The 27,225-nt window shown below is 41.6% G+C and overlaps 1 protein-coding gene across 8 annotated transcripts in view; it reads left to right on the top strand.

Annotated features, from left to right (window-relative positions):
• LOC129634852 (uncharacterized) overlaps nt 1-26,822 on the top strand; it is a 103,606-nt gene extending 76,784 nt beyond the window's left edge. For 4 of the 8 annotated variants that reach the window (XR_008705947.1, XR_008705945.1, XR_008705946.1 and 1 more), the window contains one exon: nt 1,039-1,359. Coding sequence is in view for 1 of the 8 variants with exons in the window: in XM_055557230.1 (XP_055413205.1) it covers nt 1,039-1,044 (6 nt within the window). In the remaining 7 variants the exon portion in view is untranslated. Of the gene's footprint in view, nt 1-1,038; nt 1,360-14,756; nt 14,925-15,612; nt 15,698-25,947 lie in introns of those variants that run through there. The other 4 variants (XR_008705948.1, XR_008705949.1, XR_008705951.1 and 1 more) reach the window with 2 other exon arrangements.
• The last annotated feature ends 403 nt before the right edge of the window (nt 26,823-27,225 follow it).

Below are 27,225 nucleotides of genomic sequence, written 5' to 3'. Positions count from 1 at the left end.
GTCTCCCCACACATGTAGAATGAAATTTACTTAGAATTCTTTAGCCTAGGTTTCCAGGCCCTTCATGGTCTGACCTCAGCCTCCCTCTCCGGCTCCATTTTCTGTCGCCCTTTCCCACTCAGTTTGCTGCATCCCATGAGCTTCTTCACAGTTCCTTAATTATACTCAGTCCCTTCCTGCCTCAGTGCCCTTGCATTTGCTGTTCTCAGCATGGATGTTCTTCTGTCAGATTTTTTCACCACTTTGACCACCCAGGACTCAACCCCAAAGCCAACAACTCTCAAAGGCCCCGCCAGCCCACCTCCGTATCCACTATGCATTTCTTTTCCCACCTTAATTTTCTTTGTACTAATTATCACTTCTACAACCGGTATGTTATTTGTATACATCTTTATTGTTTGTCTCTGATAACCAGCATGGAAGCTTCATAGAGGAAGGGCTTGGCTTTTTTCACCACTGTATCCTCAAATTCAGGTATACTTATTGAATAAAATAGTGTCATTTTTTATTGCAAAGCACAGTTACTGAGATATAATCTCAACCAGACAGAAAGAAAGGACACTGTGGAAAAAAAGTAGTAATAGTAAAATGTAATTTTCAGGTTAATTAAAACTGGAGTTCTAATCAGAACCGACAGACTCTAAATTCCAAATTCCTTTCTCCTAACCCTTGGTTATTATCTTTTGGTTTATTATTTCTTGGTGCCTATGGGAAAGAGAGATGTGTAGCAGTTTGCCTAGCTCCACATACCTATATACACACATATATATATGTATATATATAATTTAGTGCTTGGTACACATTAATAATGAATTGAAAAAAATCTGATGATATTGTTATTAGAAATTCATGAGGCAAAGAGATGGAACATTCCCATTAAAGCTATATTTTAAAAAAGTGTTCTTATTGATGGACATTCATTTATATTACCATAAGTTAATGTCACAGTTAATGGTATTTATTGAAATAAATTGAACCCATTATTTGGGCTATTTAGAGAAAGGATTCAAATAATTATTTTTAAATTTTTTTCAAAAGGATTGAAACAACTAATATCAGCTACCGTGCGTGTTTGTAAGGCATTGCCTACATTTTTGCATCCATTGGACATGGCTTTTAAGTGCAACTTTTGGCTACGTTGGAGGGAGAGCCGGGAGAAAACTGTCCCAACTCCTTGTCAGATACTGCCATCTGCTGGTAATTTTCTAACATGAAACTTTGGACTATACAAAACTATATTTCAGGACTCAAAATTCTTGTTATTCATATTAATGTAAAACCTGGGACCCAAATGAGTTATGCTTGAATATTGTGTGTGTGCTTGAATATTAAGGTAATATAAATAAAATGTTAAGCTACCAAGACAACTGCGTGGTTTCTCTATGAAAGAAATGCCAATCTCTGGTGTTTGTTTTTTTTTTCCCATCTTAATAAAAAAATCATCATTATAATTTAAGCATCTTCATGGGGCTAAATCAGCAAATTAAAAGATCCCAGAGCCCCAGCCTCTCTACAGTTTCCTAGATTAGAGCTAAATTCGTTTAATTTTCTCAGTCAAGTGCCCATCACGGGGCTCCCTATTCGTTTCATGTGGAGATAATGAAAACTGACAAGTCTAAAATAAAAGGCTTGGCTTTGTTGAGCTAGATCCAGAGCCTGTTGGTAACTGTGGTCTTTAGGGTGTCCTAGGTTGCGTCTCCTCCTGGAGGTGTGTGTCCACGGTGTCTTAGCGCTTCGCTAATGTTCAGACCACGGGAATCACGTCAATCAACAGCAAAGGCAGCTGGCCGCTCCTGATTGGGGTCCACAGACCAGCATTGATGAGACAAAGCCAGGACTTGCCCCTTGGCCAAGCGGACTGTCCCGCCGTGAGGTGTACCCCAGTCAAAAGGGCTCCCACTTTCAGATCTTTCCTGAGTTAGAAGAACTTGGGCCAAGGTTAATGAAGTTGGACTAATATTTGTTATGCTCTCCCTTATGCTGTCTAGGTTAATCTGAATGTGCTTGGGTTTCAATTAACTGACATTTCTTGGGAAATTACATAGTATTGCCCCCTTGGAAGCAGACTTTGGGGTTAAACAGATATGCATCTCCACACACCTAGAGCCTTCATGTTTAGGTAACTTCAGGCAAGTTACTGCTGCTGGTGGTTCTCTGAGCCTGAATCTCCTAGTCAAGATTTCTTAAGTTCTTGTATAACTTTATATTTGGACCTATCGGGTTCCGTGTACACCCTTGAAAGTATATACATTGTGTGTGTGTATGTGATTGTGCTTCATCTGATTATATACATTTTTGTTCCCAGAGTGTCCCTAAGAGTAGCCTGTGACTTTTCCTATCTCCCTCTCTTCACCAATAGTTAAGACTTTCTGTGATACTGCTGTTAAATGAGGACTTTAATGGTTACACACCTTCTAGATGATTGTGGGGATAGTTTAAGGTAGGTAAATATCCTGGATAGAATGCCAGGTGCCTTTAAATATTACTTTAGATAAGGAGATCAGATCAGATCAAATCAGTCGCTCAGTCGTGTCCGACTCTCTGCGACCCCATGAATCGCAGCACTCCAGGCCTCCCTGTCCCTCACCAACTCCCGGAGTTCACTCAGACTCACGTCCATCGAGTCAGTGATGCCATCCAGCCATCTCATCCTCTGTCGTCCCCTTCTCCTCTTGCCCCCAATCCCTCCCAGCATCAGTCTTTTCCAATGAGTCAACTCTTCGCATGAGGTGGCCAAAGTACTGGAGTTTCAGCTTCAGCATCATTCCTTCCAAAGAAATCCCAGGACTGATCTCCTTCAGAATGGACTGGTTGGATCTCCTTGCAGTCCAAGGGACTCTCAAGAGTCTTCTCCAACACCACAGTTCAAAAGCATCAATTCTCGGCGCTCAGCCTTCTTCACAGTCCAACTCTCACATCCATACATGATCACAGGAAAAACCATAGCCTTGACTAGACGAACCTTTGTTGGCAAAGTAATGTCTCTGCTTTTGAATATGCTATCTAGGTTGGTCATAACTTTTCTTCCAAGGAGTAAGCATCTTTTAATTTCATGGCTGCAGTCACCATCTGTAGTGATTTTGGAGCCCAGAAAAATAAAGTCTGACACTGTTTCCACTGTTTCCCCATCTATTTCCCATAAAGTGATGGGACCATCTGCCATGATCTTCATTTTCTGAATGTTGAGCTTTAAGCCAACTTTTTCACTCTCCACTTTCACTTTCATCAAGAGGCGTTTTAGTTCCTCTTCACTTTCTGCCATAAGGGTGGTGTCATCTGCATATCTGAGGTGATTGATATTTCTCCCGGCAATCTTGATTCCAGCTTGTGTTTCTTCCAGTCCAGCGTTTCTCATGATGTACTCTGCATATAAGTTAAGTAAACAGGGTGACAATATACAGCCTTGATGTACTCCTTTTCCTATTTGGAACCAGTCTGTTGTTCCATGTCCAGCTCTAACTGTTGGCTTCCTGACCTGCATACAAATTTCTCAAGAGGCAGATCAGGTGGTCTGGTATTCCCATCTCTTTCAGAATTTTGCACAGTTTATTGTGATCCACAGAGTCAAAGGAGATCAGAACAGGGATTAAAACTATAGTTAAAAATGAGAGCCAGAGTGAATGTCATTTGTATTAGCACTTATTTTGAGTCAGTTAATGATTGGCAGCATTCTCTCATGTGGCCACATGGTACCTCCTGTAACTGCTCTGATGATGTTACTGCCATATCATAACTGGGCCTGATTTGACTGAAGGCAGCTGAACTGCCTTTGATGAGGTTAATTTTTTTTTTTTTTTTTGAAACCAGCTATCCTAGCTTCCCTGCAAAAGGAAGTGCTTCTATGTCAAATAGAGGGCTTCCAGATCACTGAAAGGATTTGTAAAGTGCATCTTCCATTATGTGATTAGTGAGGAAATCAAATAACGCTGATGTAGATGCTTAATAAATATTACTTCCTGTCCCGGTTTCAGAGAAGGCGGTGGCACCCCACTCCAGTACTCTTGCCTGGAAAATCCCATGGACGGAGGAGCCTGGTAGGCTGCAGTCCATGGGGTTGCTAGGAGTTGGACACGACTGAGCGACTTCACTTTCTCTTTTCACCTTCATGCATTGGAGAAGGAAGTGGCAACCCACTGCAGTGTTCTTGCCTGGAGAATCCCAGGGACGGGGGAGCCTGGTGGGCTGCCATCTATGGGGTCGCACAGAGTCAGACACGACTGAAGCAACTTAGCAGCATCCTGGTTTAGGAAAAACACAGCTTAATAAAAGGAATTCAGCCTCCACAATTTAATCAGGTTTTACTTGATGGCCTGTGTTGTCCAAAGTTATGTTTCATTATTCAGTAAAAGAAAGTGTAATACAGTGAAAAATGTATTGATTTGGATCTAGAAAACTTGATTTTAAATTTCACTTTTTAGGAACTTCCCTGGCAGTCCAGTGGTTAAGACTCTGCAGTTCTACTGCAGGGGGCACAGTTTTGATATCTTGTCAGGGAAGTAAGCTCCCACATGACGTGTGGTACTGCCAAAAATTTTTTTACTGTTTTGGAGAAGATCTTGGAGTATAATTGGTGAATTAACAGGTTGCCTAAGACTCCAGTTATTCAGCTTTATAGGTGAGTTTTTAAAATTAATCTTTGGGTTTTAGTTTAAAAATAAATTAATTTGACAGAAATAGCATTAGTCTTATTCCACTTTTCCCTATATTACTTTAATAAAGATTAGGTTGAGGTGTAATTACTGCAATTTACATTGAAATTCTAATTTATTTTCCAGAATAAAGTGTAGTAGATAATACTTTTAGTGTATTTCAGAATAGCAAAGATTAAATAATATTGAGATGATTTCTCATAAAATCAAGATTTTAATCCCTGAGTTGTGGAGGGATTGAAATAACCAATGCACACAGAGTCACTCAACAGATGATATTTGGATTTGCAGAGTCAGAAAGTCCCTGCCCTCCCAGTGCTTACATTCCTGTGGAAAGAGATGGAAGTGTATAAAATGCCAGCCAGAATGTCTACTTGAAGCATCAAGAGCATTTATCAAGCGGCTCCAGACTCTGGGGGCATTAATTCCTCACACTTCTGGCTGAGCAGCTCCTACAGAGTCAGAGGTGGGCTGACGCACAAAGAGGAAGGAGAGACTGGGAGCTTGGGGCACAATGCTGTGAACACAGGTGAATCTGAATTTACAGGAGTGTCCACTGCAGCTGGGGCCAAAGGCACTACATGGCCAAGGGAATGGAAAGCAGAGTATGATAGGTTTCTGCTACATGGAGACAGATTTAAAGAGTTCCATGCAGAGGGAACATTAATATGTCATGAATCAGGAAAAAATATGTATTTAGGGTGCAGTGGGAAAGGAAGGGAGGGGTGGAAGACCCTGCTCTTCCAACCTGTTCTTTCTCTTGTCTGGAATGCTCTTCCCTCAGATGTCCATGACTGCCCCTCGTGTTCACTGAGGTGTGTCCTAGCCTTACCTAAAACTGCCTGCCTTAATCCGGCCTCATCACTGTCTTCTTCCTTTGCTCATGTAATGGGTTGAATGGCGGCTCCAGAAAAATACGGCTACATCTTAATCTCTGGAAGCTATGAATGTGACTGATTTTGGAAGAAGAATTTTTGCAGATGTTGTTAAGGTAAGGATCTTGAGATGAGCCCATCCTGGATTGTTGAGGTGGGCCCTAAATCCAAAGAAAAGTGTCCTCAAAAAAGACACACAGAAAAGAAAAGGTGATGTGAAAATGGAGGCAGAGATAGGAGTTAGTGTGACCACAAGCCAAGGGATGCCTGGCGCTCCCAAAAGCTGGAAGAGACTAAGAAGTATCCTCCCTAGAGCCTTTGCAGGGAGCCCAGCCCTCCCAGAACTTTAATTTTGGACTTCTGGCTTCCAGAACTGTAGGAAAATGAATTTATCTTGTAAACCACCTGGCTTGTGGACCTTATATTCCTGCCAAATCATGTGACTCATTTGTGACTTGTTTATTGTCTAGCTCTTTCTGCTAGATCACAAGTTTTATGGGGATAGGGACTTTGTCTCATTCACTGCTCTGTCCCCAAGCCCCTTGCCCACTGATTCTGTCTTATGAAGTTGCCCCGTTGAATACAGATGACTTGAAGCCATTGTCTTCTCCTTGCCTTGGTTCACAACAAGGATACCTGTGCTTCTACTTTGTCAGTTCAGTTCAGTTCAGTCGCTCAGTCATGTCTGACTCTTTGTGACCCCATGGACTGCAGCACGCCAGGCTTCCCTGTCCATTACCAACTCCCAGAGCTTACTCAAACTCATGTCCATTGAGCTGGTGATGCCGTCCAACCATCTCGTCCTCTGCTGCTCCCTTGTCCTTTTGCCCTTGATCTTTCCCAGCATCAGGGTCTTTTCTATTGAGTCAGCTCTTTGCATCAGGTGGCCAAAGTATTGGCACTTCAGCTTAAGCATCAGTCCTTCCAGTGATTATTCGAAGTTGATTCCCTTTAGGATTGACTGGTTTGATCTCCTTGCAGTCCAAGGGGCTCTCAAGAGTCTTATCCAGCACCACAGTTCAAAAGCATCAGTTCTTCTACACTCAGCTTCTTTATGGTCCAGCTCTCACATCCACACATGACTACTGGAAAAACCATAGCACTGAGCTAATCCAGTGAATTATCCCCTGGAGCTGGTGGAAAAAAAAAAGGAAAGAGTTTGAGGTTATCAGAATTGAGATGCTCTGAGGAAGGACACTTCCCATCTGCTTCTGGCTTCTCTGTAGAGTATGGAGCTGTTCTGGGGTTGCCAGAAAGAACTGGAGGCTGGAACTAGCTGCTGCATTGGGCTGAAAGGCTGGGGCAACTTTGACAAGAACACTAAGCAAAGAGAGAGAAGGAAATCCCTACTCCAGCAAAGCCTACTGTCTTCTCAGTTCCTCCTGCCTTCAGAGCTCCCTGTAAGCTTCTTGTTAACAGAATCCAGCAGGAAGCCACCTGATGGAAGCATCTGGAAAAGGCTTAGCCAGAGGGCATAATGTAAAGAAAAGAATTTGGAGCTCAGACATAATGGCTTAATACCTAGCATAAATGGTGATCGTGTGCTTTTTGGCAGGGCATCAAAACACATAACGAGGATTCATCCTTTGCAGCCCACACATTTTTATTAATTATTTAATTAACTGTGCACAATACGTTTGCCTAATATCTTTCTTCCTTACTAGACTTCAAACTCTATGAAGGAGTCTACTTTTTTCCCCCCTCCTTGAGAATTCCCAGGGGTCTGGACTAATGACTGTCATTGAGTTGGCATTTCTAAAAAAGTTGTTAACTGCCTGACTGCTTTTCTGGGTTTTTATCTCACTTGATTTAATGTTTCTGAAGGACTATGCTATCCTTTATGTTATAATGAAAAGCCTTCTTTCCTTGTGTAAATATGACATAATCCTTACTTTTCAGTGCTGTTATCCCAGAGGCAGGGTGGTGAATGAAAGGGGAAAGTTGGCAGACAGCTGCTCTGAAGTCTCAGTTACCTCACTGAGCTGTCTGCACCAGACCAATTATTGTCAAATCTCCAATATCTGTTTCTATTTGTTTCATGTTGACATAATCATGAGCTCCTTCAAGCAGACTTTGGAAATTCCTTTATGTTCTATCTTTCTGAAAACCGATCATTTTCCCACTGAATAATGTGAATATGATTTAGTACATGATTCTTAGCCAGGGATGACTTTGACCCCAGGGGGCTTTAGCAATGTCTGGAAACATTTTTGGTTATCATAAATGGGGATGATACTGGCATCTTACAGGGAAGCCAGGGAAGCTGCAAAACATCCTGAAATGCATAGGACAGCCCCCACAGTAGAGAATCTTCTGGTCCAGCATGTCAGTAGTGTTAATCAAGAAATCCCAGTCTACTTTAAAATATATTTTTTACTCATTGCTCCATGAAAGAAAATACAACATGGAGGAAAAACATAGATTTGGAAATCCAAAAGAGTTGATTTTAAACTTCACTTCCTCCTCAAACCAGCGCTATGATCTTAGGGGATTAACAGGTTGCTAGAGACTTCAGTTCCATGTCTGAAATGGCAGTAACTAAATCCTGGTTTGTTATGAGGTGGGTTGCACAAATTAACCAATGTGCTGTGCCTGACACACAGGATGCATGCATGCTCCGTTGCTCAGTCATGTCCGACTCTTTGCAACCCCATGGACTGTAGCACTCCAGGCTCCTCTGTCCATGGGATTTCCCAGGCAAGAATACTGGAGTGGATTGCCATTTCCTTCTCCAAAGGATCTTCCTGAGCCAGGGATTGAACCCGTGGCTCCTGAATTGCGGAGGAACCCCTCAATAAATAGTAACTGGATGTATGAAGAAAGCATATATGTTTGAATGCATTTATTCTACTGTAAATGTACTTCTTTAACTTCTTAATTGCTTTCCCCCCTCAGGGAATAGAAATCTGCAAAACTACATAAAACACACATTTCCCAGAGCAAATTTTTTATTAATGATGTTTACTCGAACAAGAAACTTGGTCTACACAGCCTAAGTTATTCCCAGGTTTTAATTGGAGTAACCACATTCCTCAAAGCAATAATCTCTTAAGCATCAGAATGAAAAGAGGCCAAAGTATGAATGTATGGGGAACAATGAAACAAATGTTTGAAATTGAGACATATCAATCCCATAGCTAGGCAACACTTTCAAAGATTTTTAATTCTTAAAAGCCAACAACAGAATAACAGTTAGTTTTAGGCTTAACAAAACCAAAAAAGAAAAAAGTTCATTTAAAACATTAATCCTTTTTATGAAAGATCATCTTAATAATAAAAAATGTCCATTTAGCCATACCACAAATTATTTGGATTTTTTTCTCTATATATAGCTTGCTGTAGAGAATAGATTTATCAAAGTCTGTTTTTCTATTAAAACAATGTGAGTTCATTCTAAAAAACACCTAGAAAATATGAGAGTAAAAAGAAGAGTATGGTAACAATGACCCATAATCCAGTAATGTAGAAGGAGATCCTCCTAACATTTCAGCATATTTCCCTTCTTTTCATTAAATGAAAATTTTGGGGTCTGGCTAATGCTCCAGATTCTTACTAGACTCAGTAAGCTCTTGGGGATCTGTATTTTTAGCACTTTACACCATGTCTGACACTTTTGGAGGGCATTTCTTCCCCCAGATATTTGTTACTTGGTTGAATATGTCCTTAATTAAATACATGTATTTTCAAATTTTTTGGTTGTGCTGGCTCTTCCTTGCTGCTTAGGCTTTTCTCTAGTTGCTGTGTGTGGGGGCTAACCTCTAGTTGCAATGCTCTCATTGTGGTGGCTTCTCTTGTTGCAAAGCACAGGCTCGAAAGCATATGGGCTTCAGAAGTTGCAGCGCTAGCACTCAGGCGTGGCTCCCGGGCTCTAGAGCACAGACTCAGTGGTTGTGGTGCGAGGTCTCAGTTGCCCTGAGGGATATTCCCAGACCAGGGATCAAATCAGAGTCTCCCACATTGACAGGTGTACTCTTTTACCCCTGAGCCACGAGGGAAGCCCAAGTATATATATTAAGCAATAAAATTCTCTGAAAATAGCACACCACCAAAGACTTAAAATCACATGAATTTTAATAACTGCTTATGTATTAAGTTGCACTGTATAGAATGGTCTGTACTACACCATTTTTTTTTTAACCTAACTGTGGTAGCTTAATTATAGTCTGTATGATATACATGCTTTTTGAAGTCTGAAAGTGAATAGTATCCCTCTTTATGTCACACCCAAAGCTTGAGTAAGAGCTTTACAGAAGGAAGATGCTTAAATATTGAACTCTGTATCATGCATGTCGGTGTGTGCTTTGAGTACCCCTAAAGCCTTTCCTTGCATGAAAATAATAATTTCTTAAAGTCTTTTTATTATATGATTCTGTTGATGTGAAATACCCAGAGTAGACAAATCCATAGAGACATGAAGAAGGTTAGTGGTTGCCAGGGGTTGGAGGGAGGTACCTTGCTTTTGCTCCCAGCACCTCAGAAATTGGTTTTTGGTCTTTTTGTATCTGATTGTTCATAATTGCCCCAACTGTGTATGTGGACAGTTATTTTTAGTCCTGTAGACTTAAAAAATATTCACAACGTAAACGTTGAGAGTTATGTTTTATTTGGTGAGAGTTTGTAGGACCTCAAGCCAGGAGGCAGCATCTCAAATAACAATGAGAGAGCTGCTCCGAGGAGGTGGGGGTGGGGGCCGAGGTGGGGACCAGGTTTTATAGCAGTTTTGTGACAAAGGGCAGGTAGTCTGAACATGAAAAGGTTATTGTTAATTAGAGGAGAACCAGATATCTCAAGGAATTTAACACTTTTCTTTGTATGGGAAGACACAAGAGTCTGGGCACACTGAAGTCATCCCTTTGATATGCACCTCACCTATCTGAGGCCAGTATTCTGTGTTTTCACATCCTGATCTTCCTCGGGGCTCACCATAGAGAGTGGCTGCAGGGTTTGACGGCTAGATGGGAGGTATTCTTTTCCTTCCTTAGTTTTCTCAGGGCTCTCTGGCTCAGGTTGGAGGGCTGCAATCACTGATAACAATGACATCCTTCTTTACTGATTTGACAGGAAATACTCCATTTCTCAGTCCCTTTAGATTCTTTATATAGTTGCTGGAGGAGACTTTTGTCCAGGTTGCAGGCACTCCGATAAAGGGTTCTGGGTTCCAGCCTATTTCAGTAGGATCTAGTACTTCCTTAGGTAGTCATGATGGTTAAGTTTATAAAGTGCTTAGAGCTGAGCCTGACACACAGTAAGTGCCTTTTATAAAGATTTCACTGTTTTAATCATTGCTGTCATTATCATGATCATAGTGTCTATTTGTAAAATCCAGAGGAAGGACCTGATCTGCCAAGTGTAGGTCAGTGAATTCATTTGGTGCTGGAGTGGGCAAGCCCACCAAAAGCAATTCTCACAAAGACTGAAGTTGTTACCAGAGGATGGGAATGAGGGAGCTGGGCAGACATGAACACTCACTAGCTACCCAGTAGCCTACCCCTGCTTCAGAGAGTGTCCAAATCCCTACTCTGTCCATTGCAGTGAAAAGAAGGAAAAAAAAAAAAAGACGAATGAGTTCTTCTTTTCTTTCCTGAGAAAAAAGAAGGAAACCGTGAGCAGGCCTGGTCACTCCTAGTTTTTAACTTTAACTGTTCCTAATCTGTGGCCTGTAACTAAATTTGCTTTTCTGCCCCTAACTCTGCATGAACTACATTTTGCACCTATTATCCTTTGACTCGATGCTAATTACATCCTGTATCTGGTGCTCTCCTTTACAACACTCTCTTCACAGACCACCCCTCTAGTTTTTCTCTTTTTGCATTACAGAAAGAAGGTGGCAGCAGGGCCACCAGACTCAATTATTGGGTAACTGACACCATCCTATGACTGTTTTTGAAACAATGCAAGAAGAAGAAGGTGTAAAGAACAAAGGTGTAAGGAAGATCCTTACACACCACAGACCCCTAACTGCAAGCCCTCCTCTTTATATAAGCCCCTAGACTCCTCATGGAAAGGTGGGGGCAGATCTGGAGACACGTGCGCCACACACCCCCAACAATTCTTTGCTGGCTGAGAATTAAAGCCACCTTTCTATATCCTGTATTTCCTCCAGATTCTGTCTCCGTGTTTTTTATTTGGCTTCAGTGGGCAGAGAAAGCCAAGGCTTTGGCCGGCAACATGTCTGGTATAAATACAATCCACGTGTCCAGTGGAAATTAGCACTGTTTGTTCCCTAAGTGCCAAGCCCAGTTTTAAGTCTCTTGTGTTTACTATGTCATTTGTTCTTCCAGAGACCCCGTATGCTAAAGTTTCATTATTATTAGAAATGAGGGAGGTGAAGGAACTTGCCTGTTATTGCCAGGCCAAGGTTCAGGCAACCTGTCTCCAAAACTGAATTCTCAGCCATTCAGCTCTGTTGTCTTCTGCTTTAGAGCCATTAAAAACAAGTAATGGAAAGATAAGAAAGAAGTTGGGCAATTTGCACAGGTGGCATTTGTATTGGATTTTAAAAAAAGAACTTGTTTCTTTAAGAGTACAGGTATGAAACAGGTTCTGCCTTCAAGGCAATGTTGGAATGAGCAGCAAACTCCTGAAATCAAGTTCTGTTTGCAGTCCTATTGTGAAGAAAAAAATGTTTGTCAGCTTGAATAAATAGTTGTACTTTTTCTACTTTTGAATCCCTCCGTCCTATTGAAAAACATTGAGAGATTTGGAGTAAGGAATCTTTAAGGAAACCCCAGATTCAAAATTGTCACATGTTTGTGATCTCTAAGCAGGGGACTTTTACGAACAGGCTTAACCGAAAGCCCTCTGGTTAAGCAAACAGGTCATTTCCTGGACAATGGAAGGATAAACAGGACCCCGAGGCAGGGATGAGTGAATTGTTTTCCATTGTTGAGTCTCGCTCAAAGCACCTCTGGGTGAGAAACAGTTTTCAAGACAAAGGAAGTGCCACAGCTGGCAGTTAAATAAAGCAGAAATGTGCTTGTTTTGGCCATCCCTTTCTACTGGATAAAGAAGGAAACCAATAGTCTTTCAATAAGCAAATAAGTAGGACTGGACCCATTCCTGCATGTGACAAAAGAGAGGGTCTGCTTTATATTTTGAGAACTGAAATAAATTGAAGTCAAACAGATTATTTAATGACAGAGTAAAGAAGAACAGCTGTGGAAAATATTTAGAAGATGAGGCACAGAGAATCACACACACAGCTATCATTACAACTTAGACCAAAAAGCGGTGCCAGGATATCAGACAGTTTTCCTTTTTAAAAGGCTTGTTTCCCTGAAAGTGAAAAACAAAAAACAAAAAACAAAAAACTTTGTGATTTAAATTATGCAATTAATAAATGCCACATATGAAATATTCAAATAGCTAAGATATGTGGTATCAGTTCAGTTCAGTCGCTCAGTCGTGTCCGACTCTTTGCGACCCCATGAATCGCAGCACGCCAGGCCTTCCTGTCCATCACCAACTCCCGGAGTTCACTCAGTCTCATGTCCATCAAGTCAGTGATGCCATCCAGCCATCTCATCCCCCGTCATCCCCTTCTCCTCCTGCCCCCAATCCCTCCCAGCATCAGTCTTTTTCCAATGAGTCAACTCTTCCCATGAGGTGGCCAAAGTATTGGAGTTTCAGCTTTAGCATCAGTCCTTCCAAAGAACACCCAGGACCGATCTCCTTTAGGATGAACTGGTTGGATCTCCTTGCAGTCCAAGGGACTCGCAAGAGTCTTCTCCAACACCACAGTTCAAAAGCATCAATTCTTTGGCGCTCAGCTTTCTTCACAGTCCAACTCTCACATCCATACATGACCACAGGAAAAACCATAGCCTTGACTAGACGGACCTTTGTTGGCAAAGTCGTGTCTCTGCTTTTCAATATGCTATCTAGGTTGGTCATAACTTTCCTTCCAAGGAGTAAGCGTCTTTTAATTTCATGGCTGCATTCACCATCTGCAGTAATTTTGGAGCCCAGAAAAATAAAGTCTGACACTGTTTCCACTGTTTGCCCATCTATTTCCCATGAAGTGATGGGACCAGATGCCATGATCTTCGTTTTCTGAATGTTGAGCTTTAAGCCAACTCTTTCACTCTCCTCTTTCACTTTCATCAAGAGGCTTTTGAGTTCCTCTTCACTTTCTGCCATAAGGGTGGTGTCATGTGCATATCTCAGGTTACTGATATTTCTCCTGGCAATCTTGATTCCAGCTTGTGCTTCTTCCAGCCCAGCGTTTCTCATGATGTACTCTGCATATAAGTTAAATAAGCAGGGTGACAATATACAGCCTTGATGTACTCCTTTTCCTATTTGGAACCAGTCTGTTGTTCCATGTCCAGTTCTAACTGTTGCATACCTGGCACTTTTTGAGTACCTGCTATGGACCAAATAATATTGTAAGTGATTTAATTGATCCAGTTCTCTGAATTCTATGGAAATGCTTGTTATCACTAATCCCACTTTAGCAAATGGGGCAATTGATGTCCTGAGCTGAAAGTTGCCTGGGATAAGATCATCCAGCATCTCAGCTGGACCCAGGCAGTTGGAGTCAAAGCTAAGTCAAAGCAACTGCTGGAGCGCCCTGAAGTCTTGTAGAGGTTGTTTTAATGAAAACAGTAGAAGGGCCACAGGTCTGTTCCCGCCTGCCCCTCACCCACCCACCCCACCTGCAATCCCATCATGGCCCAGGGGTAAGGTGACCAGTGCTTCCTTATTTGCCTGAAACTTTCCCAGTTTTGGAACCAAGTCTTGTTTTCCAGGAACCAGCACACTGGAATAGTTGTTTACCTCACCCAGAAGGCGCATCACAGATAACATGAATGCATAAATGTACTTCCATAAATTTGTTTGCAAACACACACACATACACACACATAAACACGCCTCTGTGACTTTTCTCCTGTCTCAATGTATTAAGCAGTCCTTTTCTCTGCCTGTCTTCTTGGTGATTGCATGTGCATTGATTGTAAAGTTGAACCGTCACTCACATAACCACCCCCTCTGAATGCTCTCCTGGGGCCACAAAGAGTTGGGGATGACTTAGTAACTAAACAACTGAATGCTCTGTTAAAGAAAAAAAGTATTATAAATGAAGAGGAATAATGCTGATATTTGAGGAGGAAGTCAACACTTTAAAGAGAAAAAACTGAGGAGAGATAGAAAGACTATGGGGAAAAAATTCCCAAGAAGCATAAACAAGAAAAAGTGCTTTGGAAGTTAATGAGAATAATTTTATTTTCAGAGGAAGGAAAGTCTCAGTGGATGAATGTCAGGAGGTCAGGGATCTGGTCCTGGGTCCACCCTTGGAGAGCTGTGTGACTGTGGATGGAACTCTGCACCTCAGTTCCACATCTGTGAAACGGGATCAGAAGCGCTGCCCAGTGCTTGAGAGAAGGCCTGTGAGGACCACGTGAGTATAAAGTACAACTATTTTTATTAGTAGTATCCTAGTTAAAGTACCAGCCGACGCATTTACTGTGCTCACTGGACTATGTTTCAGGGATCACAGGGTGATGTAAAGAGTTTAAATTGTTGATTCTCACACGTTTAAGATTCACCCAGGGAGGGAGTTGGAAAATGAAAATCAGGAGCCCCACCCAAGAATTATTGAATTAGATTTTCCAGAAGTGGAATCTGCATGTTTGTCATTTTAATGAGTTGTTGACTCAGGGAATTCTGATACAAACCATCCAGATTCATAAGCAGCGGGCTAGATTGCCACAGAACAACAGGGGGCGCTATTTGCTTGCTCTGCAACGCGAATGGCATCTGCTGACCCTGTGCGGTGCCCCACATGGGCTAACCTGGCTCTATGACAATCAGGCCCCAGAACAGCTTGACCCTTTATTAAGAGCAGAGAATGGGCCATATAGCAACCATCATGCATTAGAACTTTTCACATACATTGTCTTTTCCTTCAGTTAAAAATTTCTGTTGAGGTGGATTGACATAGAAGCAACAATTTCAAAGTCTAAATTCAGTGGCATTTAGTACATACACAGTGTTGTGCAACTGCCGCCACTGTCTGGTACCACTTATATGTTATTTAATCATCACAACATTCTGAATGGTCAGCCCTTTGTTATCTGCATTTTCAGGTGGCAGAAGAAGACTTAGAAAACCATTAGTAACTTGTTGGAGATTGGACAGTTAATGAGGAATGAAGCTGGGATTCAGATTCAGGTGAGTGAACTAAAGCCCTTTCAAATGCATAAATGCAGGGAGGGACCCCAGGGTTCCCTGTTTTCCTGGAAAATATGGAAACAGAACTTAAGATATTGCAGTGTTAATTTCAGCACTTTAGTTTAAATGAACCAATAATGTGTACCCCTCCCTACCTGTTTTCATTTCCCATCTTCAGTCAGTTGCCATACTTTCTTAAGGACATATTCTCCATGGATGCCCAGTCACAAGTTTAAATTTACTCACAAGGTAAATCAACAACTTTACCTTGTTATATACTCTCAGGAAAAGAAAGGGAGCATTTTCAGACTATAGGTAAACCCACAGAGAGTAACATGTAAAAAGATGTGTCTTCATGCATTGGATCCATAGAATCAAAGCATGTTCAGTCCTGGTCTGCATATTAAAGTGGAACAAACCCACTTTCAAATACAACAACCATGTAATTTATCCACTAACTGGGACATTTTCAAAAGAATATTGGACCAGACACTAGAACAACAGGGCTGTCCAAGACAAATGAGGCTATAGGAATCTCTTACAAGAAGACTGAAAAGCCGTCACTCCCTCAGCAAAGTCCCAAAGCAGGAGAGGAACAACCTATGTTGAGGAATAAAGAAGAAAGAAACACTTAGAAAACAGTAAAACTCAACTAGGAAAAATAAAGCCGAATGAAAAATCTATGAAAATTTAAAGTTACTTGACTGCAAAACAGTAGGGGGGAAAGGCATGAAAAGTAAGAAAGTACACAAGAAAATACAGAGCTGACTAAGCCAAATGAATCTCACATCCAGCACCCATAAAACGAGCAGAAACAAAACTTCAGTCAGAGACAGTACCAGACCAATTAAGTCCAACGAAAACAACTTTAAAAGAAAAAGAAAATTCATCCTGAAGCTGGAGCAGCATCTAAATGGAAATCAGATGACTTGGGAGAAGACAAGCCAGCAAATGACTCATAAAAATACCCCTTGAAAAGGAAAGTTAACAGAAAAACAGAAACATCCAAGTAATATGAATTCTACTAGTTCAGGATCTGGTCCAGCAGAAAGTTTCTGTGGCCTATGGAATCTCAGACACAGGACAGAATTGCCAGCCTTGCTTCCAGCCCAACTCACTGCGTTGGATTGGAAAGGTTAGGCAGCTGGCTGGGGGGAGTGTGTAGTGTGTGTGTATGTAGAGGCAGCTAGCTGGGGGAAATGTGTACTGTGTGTGTGTGTGTGTGTGTGTGTGTGTATCCAGAAGCAGCTAGCTGGGGGAAATGTGTGTGTGTGTGTGTGTGTGTGTGTAGAGCTGAGTAATATAAATGTGGAGCTTTCCAAAATTCAGCAAATCAGTTACCTAACTCCCAGCCTCCCTGAGTCCATCTCAGTCCTTCTGCCTGCCAGACCCTTCTTCCTGGGCCCCTAAGGTGTTAAGGGCCTGCATGGACTTAGAGTAAATAGCACCTGCTTCTTGACTGCAGATGTTACAAGTAGCACAGATGGACTGAGACTGCACTCAGCACAGTTAATAAGGAAGGAAGGAAATGCAGAAGGGCGACTGCTTTATTGAGCACAGCAACAGATCTGCACCATTTTGAGAGAACCTTTGCTTGCCTGGTGTTGCAGTGTTCTGTTGTGTATGTTCAGATTGTGATGGATTTCCCCATTTCATATTGGATGACTGAAAGAGCAAGGACTTGGGAATTTTAAATGCATGGCCTCAAAGCTTAGTTTTTTCCTGTAGTATAGCGGAGTGACCTTGGGCATATATGTATGTACCTTTAGCTCTCCTGGTCTTAGTTTTTTTGTCTGTAGACCAGAGAAAAATATCTTGTCTTATTACCTGTATAGTTCAAGATCCCCATCAGGAATTCCCAGGGGATTGATTCATCTATACCCAGTGTGTGTTCACAATGAAAGTCGTTCTTTCTTCTTGCCCATAGTAGGACAGAAATGGTGAAGGATACAGAAGACTCAAGTTCTTAGTCAACAGTAATTAGCAGCCACGTCTGGACTGAGATCCAGGGCTATTGCTTTTCCCTCCCAGCACAGATACTGTTCTCAGCCTGCTCCGCCTCCCTGTGCCCACCTCCGTGTTCCCCTGCACCTGGGGTAGAACAAGAGCTCCCGATTCAAGTGAAGGAATGGCCCTGCCCTTCCCCTTTGGACTTGTCCACAGCAGTGGCAATGATTCCACGTATAGCAAGACAAACCTGTAAATGCAGCATGAAAGACAGGTTAATGTGCCCCAGAGGCAGACTCTAATCTGTGAAGGTCAGGAGTCATGGACAAATGGCCCCTGATCTCTGTCCTGCTTCCTCCAAGGTTCCCCAGTGTGATGGAGCCCCTTGGCCTGGAGCACTCACCCACGTCTTCAAGGCCTATTATCAGCTTGTCTCACTTCCCCCTTATTTTCTCCCCCTGCTTCCTGGCTTCCACATAAACCACCTGCTCCAGAGTCCTTATCTCAGGTCCTGGTTTGGGAAAACCCAGCCAAGGCGGCATTGATTTCTCTCTCTTAGGCTTTGCTTTCTGCGTTCTGCTCTCAGAGCTGCAAATATCTCAACCCAAGGAAAGCATCATCATAAGGGCTCCATTTGCTGAGCACCGACCATGTGCTTAGCAAGGTGCAGAGGAGGGAAAAAGTGTAACTGCAAAGAAACTTTTTTTCTAATGGTGCTGGCATAAGTGTTCTACCTTCTTCCTCATACTGAGAGCAAAGGGTATGGTGAGCACACCTGAGATGTTTGTACTCGTGTTAAACAGTGGATGTATGTCTCAGGTTTTGTGGCTGCTCCGCCATGTGAGGAGGCGAAGGTCCTCTGTGAGATGGCTTCTTGTAGAGCAGACACTCTTTATGGGTGTCTGAAAATACAGACACAGGTTCAGTATTCACTTAAGGTGGGTCACGAGAAGCTAGAAACACAAACATTCAGGAAGAGGTTATAGGTGGCCGAGAGAAAGAAAAAGTGGATGAGGCTGGGGGTGGGGCGATGGGAGCTGGGAGGCGGTTACCCCCAGCAAAACACATCTGGTGACAGATTTCCATGGCGGATGTTTAATAAAACTTAAAGAACAGGTACGTTTACTCGGCAGCTGCCTTTTGCTGGGAGGTGGATCCCTTCTGCTCCCCCCAGTTTTTACTGGACATGAGCCACAGAGTTGCCCTGTGTGGGGGACAAGTGACAAAATATTCCATATTTCTTTCAACTTGGGACAGAGAAAGGAAAACAGTAGCCAAAGACCAGTCACAGTTCATTGGAAACAGGGAACCAGAGTAAGAAACTACTACCAGAAAAGTGACCTCTTCCTCCCACTTAAAAAGAGTCCAGGGAAGATAGACTTAATTTCACAGTGTAGATGGGAAGGTGGACTTGAGCCAGTTTTTGTTTTTTTTTTTTTAATAATTAGGGAGAAAAAGAGCTATGTCTTGGGGTTTGGGTTTCACCAACGGCAGATTTACAAATTCATTATCTCACGTATTTCTCAGTGATTAAATGGTAATACACATTTGAAGGATGAGGATACTGAAGTTCAGCGGTGGTGAAAGTGACTCATGTGAGATCTCCAAGGTGAGATTTCAACCCAGCCCTGACTTTGAAGCCATACATCCTGGACTTGAATTATGTTAGACTAGAAAGGAATTCATATCTCACTCAGATCTGCCTGTCCCCTTTCGGATTGTGCTTTTTATTTTTTATTTTTTTTTCAGATTGTGCTTTTTAAAAGCCAGTTTCATATGTTTTTCACATTGGCTAGAAGTATATGATAAAAATCTTAAAGATTTATGAAATTCCCTCTTCTCTCTTATTACCCTCTAATCATCATGGAAGAAATTAGTTCTTCATTTCACATTTTATTCATCTTCAAAATCCTGCATGGGTCATACACACACAAGCACACAAAGCAGGGTCTGCCTGGGGGAGCAAAACCTGAATACATGTCACTGCATTTCTGCTGCATTTCTGTTGCTGATCATTATATAGTATGGATTGTATTAGAAGCTACATGTGGCACCATGGACTGTGGCTTTCCATGCACATATGTTCATTGCAACGAAAACACTTAATATCTTCAAAGTTCCCAAGCAATTCATGTCATGGTCCAGGAGAAGGCATTCATTCATCCTTTCAATCAAGAAATACTGAGTTCCTTTTCTGCCGTAAACAGTATAGAAGGCAGGGTTTTAGGCACTTGGAATCAAATTAGACCAAACTCCAAAAATCTCTGCCCTTGTGAAGTAAAAGGAAAAATATGGAAAATAAATAATAAGCATAGGAATAAGTAAATTAGGTAATATATTGCGAGGTGATAAAATGCAACAAAAAAGGGAAACACTAGAACAGTGTGAAAGATTACAAGCAAGTGGGTGTGAGTTGCCCTTTTACAGAGGAGCCTGAATAGGATTCATTGAGAAGGTGACAGTTGTGTAAAGACTTAAGTATTAATAACCCGCAAACAAAACAGTCGGAAGCCCCCGGGGGGGTCTTTCTGAGCTTGGCTTGGTGATGAAATCCCAGTCCAGAAACCCTGCCTGTCTGCTGACTGTGTCGTCTGTGGAATTCCACAGGGAGGCAGCAGATCCTAGCCTTGGCAGCCTTGGGAATGGCAGCCTTGGGGAGTTTGGACAATGAATCCCTTGTGCTTCCCAGTTGCACAGGAGGGACTCAAGAAATCTGTCTTTGACCTGCATGCTTGTCAGGGTATTTCTTATTTAGTATGTTTGCTGGATTTGGATTCACGGCTCTTTGTAACAAAAGCAACAACAGTAGCTTTCACATACTAAGGTTTAGCTGTGTACTAGGGGCTTGTTGCATTTACAGCCTTTGAGTTTCATCTTGTCCCCGTTTCTCAGAAGGGGACTGAAGCTCAAAACCTCATCACAAGTGAAGGTAGGAACCAGGATTTGTCATAGAATTTTTGTAAAATCTTTGGCCCCTGAGTTGAAGACATTTTTTTAGATTTGTTTCTGAAAGTTTCATGTGGGATGCTATTCAGTTAATTGGAAACTAGAACCCCAAAGATCAGCAATATCAAGATGACAGTAATAGCCGTGTTTACTTAGAGGCACCAAGCTCTGGACTAAATGCTTCACGTACACTGTGTCATTTACTTCTTAGCTGTTTGCTCACTTCATGATGGGCATTGTCTATGTTGCTGTATTAGAAGTGATGGGCATTGTCTATATTGCTGTATGAATTTCCCTCCTAATAACTTTATTCATAAATGTCATACCTGATCCACATCAATATTCAAACAACCAAAACAATATAACGTGGAACAGAACTTAGACAAAACCTCCCCCTGGCATGTTAACCAGCATGAGACTTTATGTAGTTTTCCATAATTTAAAAGATAATTATCTATATCTGAAGCTATAGAAACATAATATCTGAGTATTATAAGTTTTTACTAAACAATGTAGAATAATATACTATGAAAACTTATGTTCTTTCTGGTCTTACTACCTAGAGAAAATTGCCAAAACAATATTTGGGATTTTTTTTCCCCTGGCATTTACCATTATAACTTCCATATTATGTTTAAACTGTTAGTTTTTCACAGCATAGCTGTTGTCTCTTTGCTAGCTTGTTATTACCCAAGACAGTCCCAATTTTTGTTAACTTGATGTTTTTGGTTTTCTTCTACTGATTAATTTAGGGGCTTTGACTAATAGTATATATAAGTTTCCACTGTTAATATATACATTTTTGAACATGTTTAGTAACATTTTCATACTCAGCAGAAAAGAAAATTCATGAACTCATTTATTGCATGTTTATTATTATCATATTTGTGGTCCGACTTTCTCCTATCTCTTATCACTCACTGGTCAAAGTTTACTCCACTGGAATTAATTCACCTCCAGCACTAGTTATACCATCCATCCCTTCTGGGGAAACCAGAATGCACACCATTTCCAGAAATGGCGGGAGAAGCCAGGAACTGTGGGCTGTGATTGGCTGACCTCGCGTGGTGTGATTGCCTGGCAGTTGCTATAATGTTCGGTGGGCTGAGGCCCAGGATGCCACTGTGAGTCTGTGGAAATGAGAAAGCCTGGAGAAGCTGGGTGTGTGCCTTAGTTGTATTAGTTGTATCTCAAACTGTTGCGTTGCCCCTTTCTATGCATTTATTTATTTTTTTACTCATACCATATCTTCTTGAATATTATTAAGGTATTTACTGAGATTTGCTAATCTAATCTACTCCCTCAAGGAGTCTCTAAATGTCTCTTGGAGATTCAGTTGTTCTGTTTATCTTGGCTTTTCCATTTATTGGTTTTTCTCAGATAACACAGGCTTAGGTGCTTGTTTATTTTCATAGTTGTGGAATGTTTATGACAACACAACAAGCAAACACTAAAGGAATGTTTACGATATGCCAGCAACTATTGTAAGCACTTTTTAGGATCAACTCCTTTAATTGTCGGCTCAGATAAAAAACTGGAATGCTAAGTGGACAATATAGGATTCATTCCCCAGACCTCTGATCCTAGAACTTGAACCCTTAACTACCACATAACACATGGTGTTGTATTTGGTTTGCTTTAGATTTTATTTAAAGTTTCAGAAATTTAAAGTAGTCTGTAAGTGCTTGTGGGAACAACTAATTGTATTCCATATCCAATCCCCTGTTCTTCCACAACAGGAAATCTGTAGGCAGGCATGTGGCTGTCCCAGATAAACACTAATGACTGTGCTTAAGCTTCCTTCACAGTTCAATGTGGGCATAACCTGACATGTCTCTTTTTCATCCCTTCCCTACCTTATTGCCCTGGAGAAGGAAACGGCAACCCACTCCAGTATTATTGCCTGGAAAACCCCATGGATGGAGGAGTCTGGTAGGCTACAGTCATAGGGTCTCAAAGAGTCGGACACGACTGAGCAACTTCACTTTCTTTCTTTCCACCCTATTGGAGAAAGGTGGTTTTTGGATTGAAAAAAGGAAGGCTGCTTCCAAGGGGTGGTGAGATGGGAGGAGTTTTGCTCTCTTGAGTTTTATTCATGGAGTGGAGCTCCCACACCAGAACTGAGGTATACTCCTATGAAATTTCACCTGAGCAACAAATAGACTTTCTCATATTTAAGTGATTGTTACCTGCATACATTCTGTTTCTGTTGGTGTGAAAAATAGACCTTCTTACATTTAAACATTGTTACTGGCATGCATTTTGTTGCAGCCTTGTACAATCCTAACTAATATTGTGCTGTGAGGCTAATGATGAAAAAAATAGGAGCTGCCTGACCCGTGTCTAGCTCACCAGCGATGTGCAACACTTTCTGCTATTTCTTCCTGTGTTTCCATCCACCTTTCTAAATGATTTGCTTTTGCTGCTTTTTCTTTTTAAAAAAATAACAATATTTATTTATTTATTGTTGATTGTGCTTGGTCTTTGTTGCTGCATGGGTTTTTTTCTAGTTGCAGAGTGGAGGCCACTCTCTAGTTGTGGTTCATGGGTTTCTCACTGGTGGCCTCTCATTGCGGAGGATGGGCTGCAGAGCAGTCTCCCCGGATCAGGGATTGAACCCGTGCCTCCTGCATTGGTAGGCAGATTCTTCACCACTGAATCCCCAGGGAAGCCCTGCTGCTTTTTATTGATGAATCAGTTTTGGTATTTAATGATTGACTCTTATGGCACATATGAACTTCGCTCTGTTAAAATTTTCCTTCACTCACCCTCCCAATATAAATCTATTACAATATATTTAGTTAAGTTGATATTCTGTAATTGTCTTGATATGCTGAACTGAATATTATCTACTGATGAGGCAAATTTTAAATTTTGGTTACCTTTCTTATTCTCTTTGGTGTAATTTTCCCTTTTATAATGGTAGATTTTCTCCACAACTGTTAGATTTTCCTTTAATCCTCCTATTGGACAGGTTTTTGCTTATCATTTTATACCTGAAGACTCTGAGGGTTTTTCTTTTTACTTTAATGATAATGGCAAACCTGTGTACATTTTGCCGGACACTGAGCTTGATGCTCATTTAATGTCCAGGAGTGCCTGCTGTTGTCCCTACTCTGCAGAAGTGGAAGCAAGAGAGCTTAAGTCACCGAGATCACAGAGCTGGTGGGATGCAGAGTCAGGATTCAGCCCCAGGTCATTCTGACCCCAGAGTTTACATACACCTTAACTCTCATAATTAGGGAGGGGAGGAGGAGAAGAGGGGTGTCACCAAAATATATAAAATTCAGGGCAGGGTGAGAATAAGCAGACAGCAGAGATGCTGGCCTAACCAGAAAGGAAGACAGCTGTTATTTACCAGCACATACCAGATAAATATCAGCTCCGTCTTAACCAAGAACTCCTGACTAAGCCCAAGATAGAAACACAGCATTTGCTTCTGTGTTTGTTTTTCTGTTACCAGTTTATAGAGTTACGTGGACATTTTGCTTTAAAGTAGAAAAAGGGCAAAGGGCAGGGGCCTACAGACCTTCATTTTCCAAGTTGAAAACTTGAATTAAGCAATTTGCTTATGGTCCCTCAACTAACTGGCCAAGAGAGAGTCTCAGCTTCCATAATCCAGACTCCTAACACTGGGACATCCTTTGTGATTGCTCTTAAATTTACTGCCTCAATAATTTATGGGGCCTGGGGTGGGTGTTTTCCAAATTGAAATCCATGCACACGTTGTAAAAAGACAATTCTACTTGTGTGTGCCTCTATCAGTCTCGGAGATGACTTGAGATGCTCTGATACTGGCACTTGTATTGAGAGAGATTTTGATGATTTGAGGGAGAACACAATAGGATCTTTAAAATTAGAGCTGTCTCAGAAGATCCGGGGACCTGTCACCAAAACAGAGATATTGGAAGTAATGAGATTAATAATGAGACATTAATGAAGTAATGGCCTAACTCCTGCCAGTTGAGTCAGCCCCTGCCCGAGTGTAAATAAATAATAAATTACAGGAATAACATTACCTGAGCTTTACAGACTATCCTCCAGCTGTTTGAAAAAGCTGTTTTTCCTTGAGGATCAGTCAGAGGGAAAATTTTTTTTAATTATCTTGAACTACTAAGATTACCATTTATTAGTGAATAATCATCCCTACTGGACTCTCAAAAGTGCTTAATTATACTTAAAGAATAATTTGCTCCAGCTTTAAAAAGTAAACTTGGATATTGCCTAAGTCCCTTTTAAAAAACCTCTATGGGAATTTGGTACCTAATATAAATGAAATCAATGTCTACACAATTCCCAGAGTAGCAGTATATCCTCACCCCAGTCTATAAAATGATATTATAAAGCTTACCTCTTGGGGTTTTGGTGCAGACTAAGAGATGATAGTCAGCAACTGGCTACATAGCAGGATGTTCCCAAAGCTTCGCATATATATGTTAACATACTATCCTTGCAACGGCCCTACTGTGTGCATGTTGCTTCAGTTGTGTCACTCTTTGCAGCCCTATGGACCCTATTATTATTGTTATCTTTACAGATCCAGATACTTAGGCACGGAGAGGTTAAGTGACTTGCCTAAGTCACACTGCTAGTAAGAAACAGATCTCAGATTTTAACTCAGGCTGTTCAACTGCAGAGTTCATACTCAGGGAAAGAAGAAGAAGGTTGGATTGGGATAGAAGCAATTGATAAAATCCCATGGGAGGTAAAATCAGCCAGACACAGCAGAGAGAATAGTTAGGTTATGACTAATTGATGATACTAGGTGCTAGGAGTGTTTAAAAAAAACCAAAGAGAAGGAACAGCATTTTCAACAACTAAGGATCTGTGTGTCCCACCAGTACCTCTAGAACCCATGCTCACCGACGGGCCATGCCCTGGGTGGGGAGTGTGGAGCTGGCAAGACCTCAGCAAGGAATGGCTCTATGGGGCCTGGGAGGCACCAAGTGTACTTTGACACTTCGCCCTGGAGCTCTGGCCACAGCAGATTCCTCTGCCTTGCAACATAGCAGGGAAGCAGAAAGCCTCTGACTTCAACTATTAAAAGAGCACTCCATTTGGTATTGGTTGTCCTAAATTACAGAGTTGATTTGACTTCTGTTTGAAGGAAACCAAAGAGCAGCACTCTCTTCCTACTTTTGTTCCCCTCAATTGGTAAGTAAGGAGAAGATGGACTCCTATGAGAAAAAAGTAAATCTAAATAGAGTTATTTTTGTTGGTAAAGGTTAACGGAAGAAAGTAGCCTGATCTGTAGCCACTTCTAGACTTCATAAGTATTCTGCTCAAGTCTAGACCTGGATGCATCTCATCAAGCAAGAATTCGCATTCATGGAATTACTGCTTTGCACTTGTTCTAGGACAGAGAAAGAACTTCTGAACCTGATTCCTGAAGCCAGTCCTGGGCTCATCTCTTGCTGCTGCTGCGAAGTCGCTTCAGTCGTGTCCGACTCTGTGCGACCCCATAGATGGCAGCCCACCAGGCTCCACCGTCCCCGGGATTCTCCAGGCAAGAACACTGGAGTGGGTTGCCATTTCCTTCTCCAATGTATGAAAGTGAAAAGTGAAAGTGAAGTCACTCAGTCATGTCCGACTCTTAGCAACCCCATGGACTGCACAGCCCACCAGGCTCCTCTGTCCATGGAATTTTCCAGGCAAGAGTACTGGAGTGGGGTGCCATTGCCTTCTCTGGGGCTCATCTCTTACATCCCTACTATCTAGGAATAGAGCTTAAAATACTCATTTCATCCCCAGTGCAGGTTGATCTAGTACCAGAAGGAAAAAAAGAGTTGAGAAGCATGCTGCTCCAATCCTTCTCCCAACATTTATTGAGTTAATTCATTGAATCCTTGTAGTAACTAAATGAGACAGGTACAGTTATCACTAAGGCTTGAACTTTGAACTCTGTCTGACTCCAGCCCCCCAACCCCCAACCCCCTGCCCACCACTTAACTATTTCCCAAAACTGCTTCAGAAATCTTACCTGTTTCTTGGGGTGGAGGGAAGAAGGGCTGAATCTGTTGCTTCATTACTGTTGCTGATACAAATATAGGGACCAGAGATTAAAGTTCTTATTATCAACCCTTATTGTGGGGCCAAAAAAGATCAAGTCATGACTCTCCAATCTTCAGTTTCTTCATATGTTACGTGAAGAGGTTACATGTAACAGGATGCTATATTTGACACTATTGCTGATCAGTCACAGCCAAGGTCTGTGGGGCCTGAACTTGTACAGTTGGGGCATTCCTTTAAGAAAAAGAATACAAAAATCATAAATAGAAATATTGTATATGAAAGGGAATACCTACATGGAATGAGGAAAGGGGAATTTAGGACTCAAATTATGTTTCATTTATGATATGCTCAGCTTCTCTGGATGATCTTTCTCTCAAAGTTTGTTTGGTTCTTTTCCTGCAGATACCCTAGGCTTTATGACCAATTATCATTCAGCCAGTTAGCATCTATCTTACACCTACTTATTAGATAAGCTGGGTCTCCTCTGAGCCTCCACCTGTCATGCACTAGAGTTCAAGACAAACTCTATGGTTTAAGAAATAAATAGTCTTTGTTGGAGAAAGGAGCAACTTACACAAGATCAGCAAGAGAAGAGAAGGCCTGAGTCCCCACTCTCTCATTAC

The sequence above is a fragment of the Bubalus kerabau genome, chromosome 20, assembly GCF_029407905.1.
Source record: "Bubalus kerabau isolate K-KA32 ecotype Philippines breed swamp buffalo chromosome 20, PCC_UOA_SB_1v2, whole genome shotgun sequence".
Classification (NCBI taxonomy): domain Eukaryota; kingdom Metazoa; phylum Chordata; class Mammalia; order Artiodactyla; family Bovidae; genus Bubalus; species Bubalus kerabau.
The sequence above is the reverse complement of the archived record's forward strand: the minus strand, read 5'-3'. Positions and strand labels throughout refer to the sequence as shown.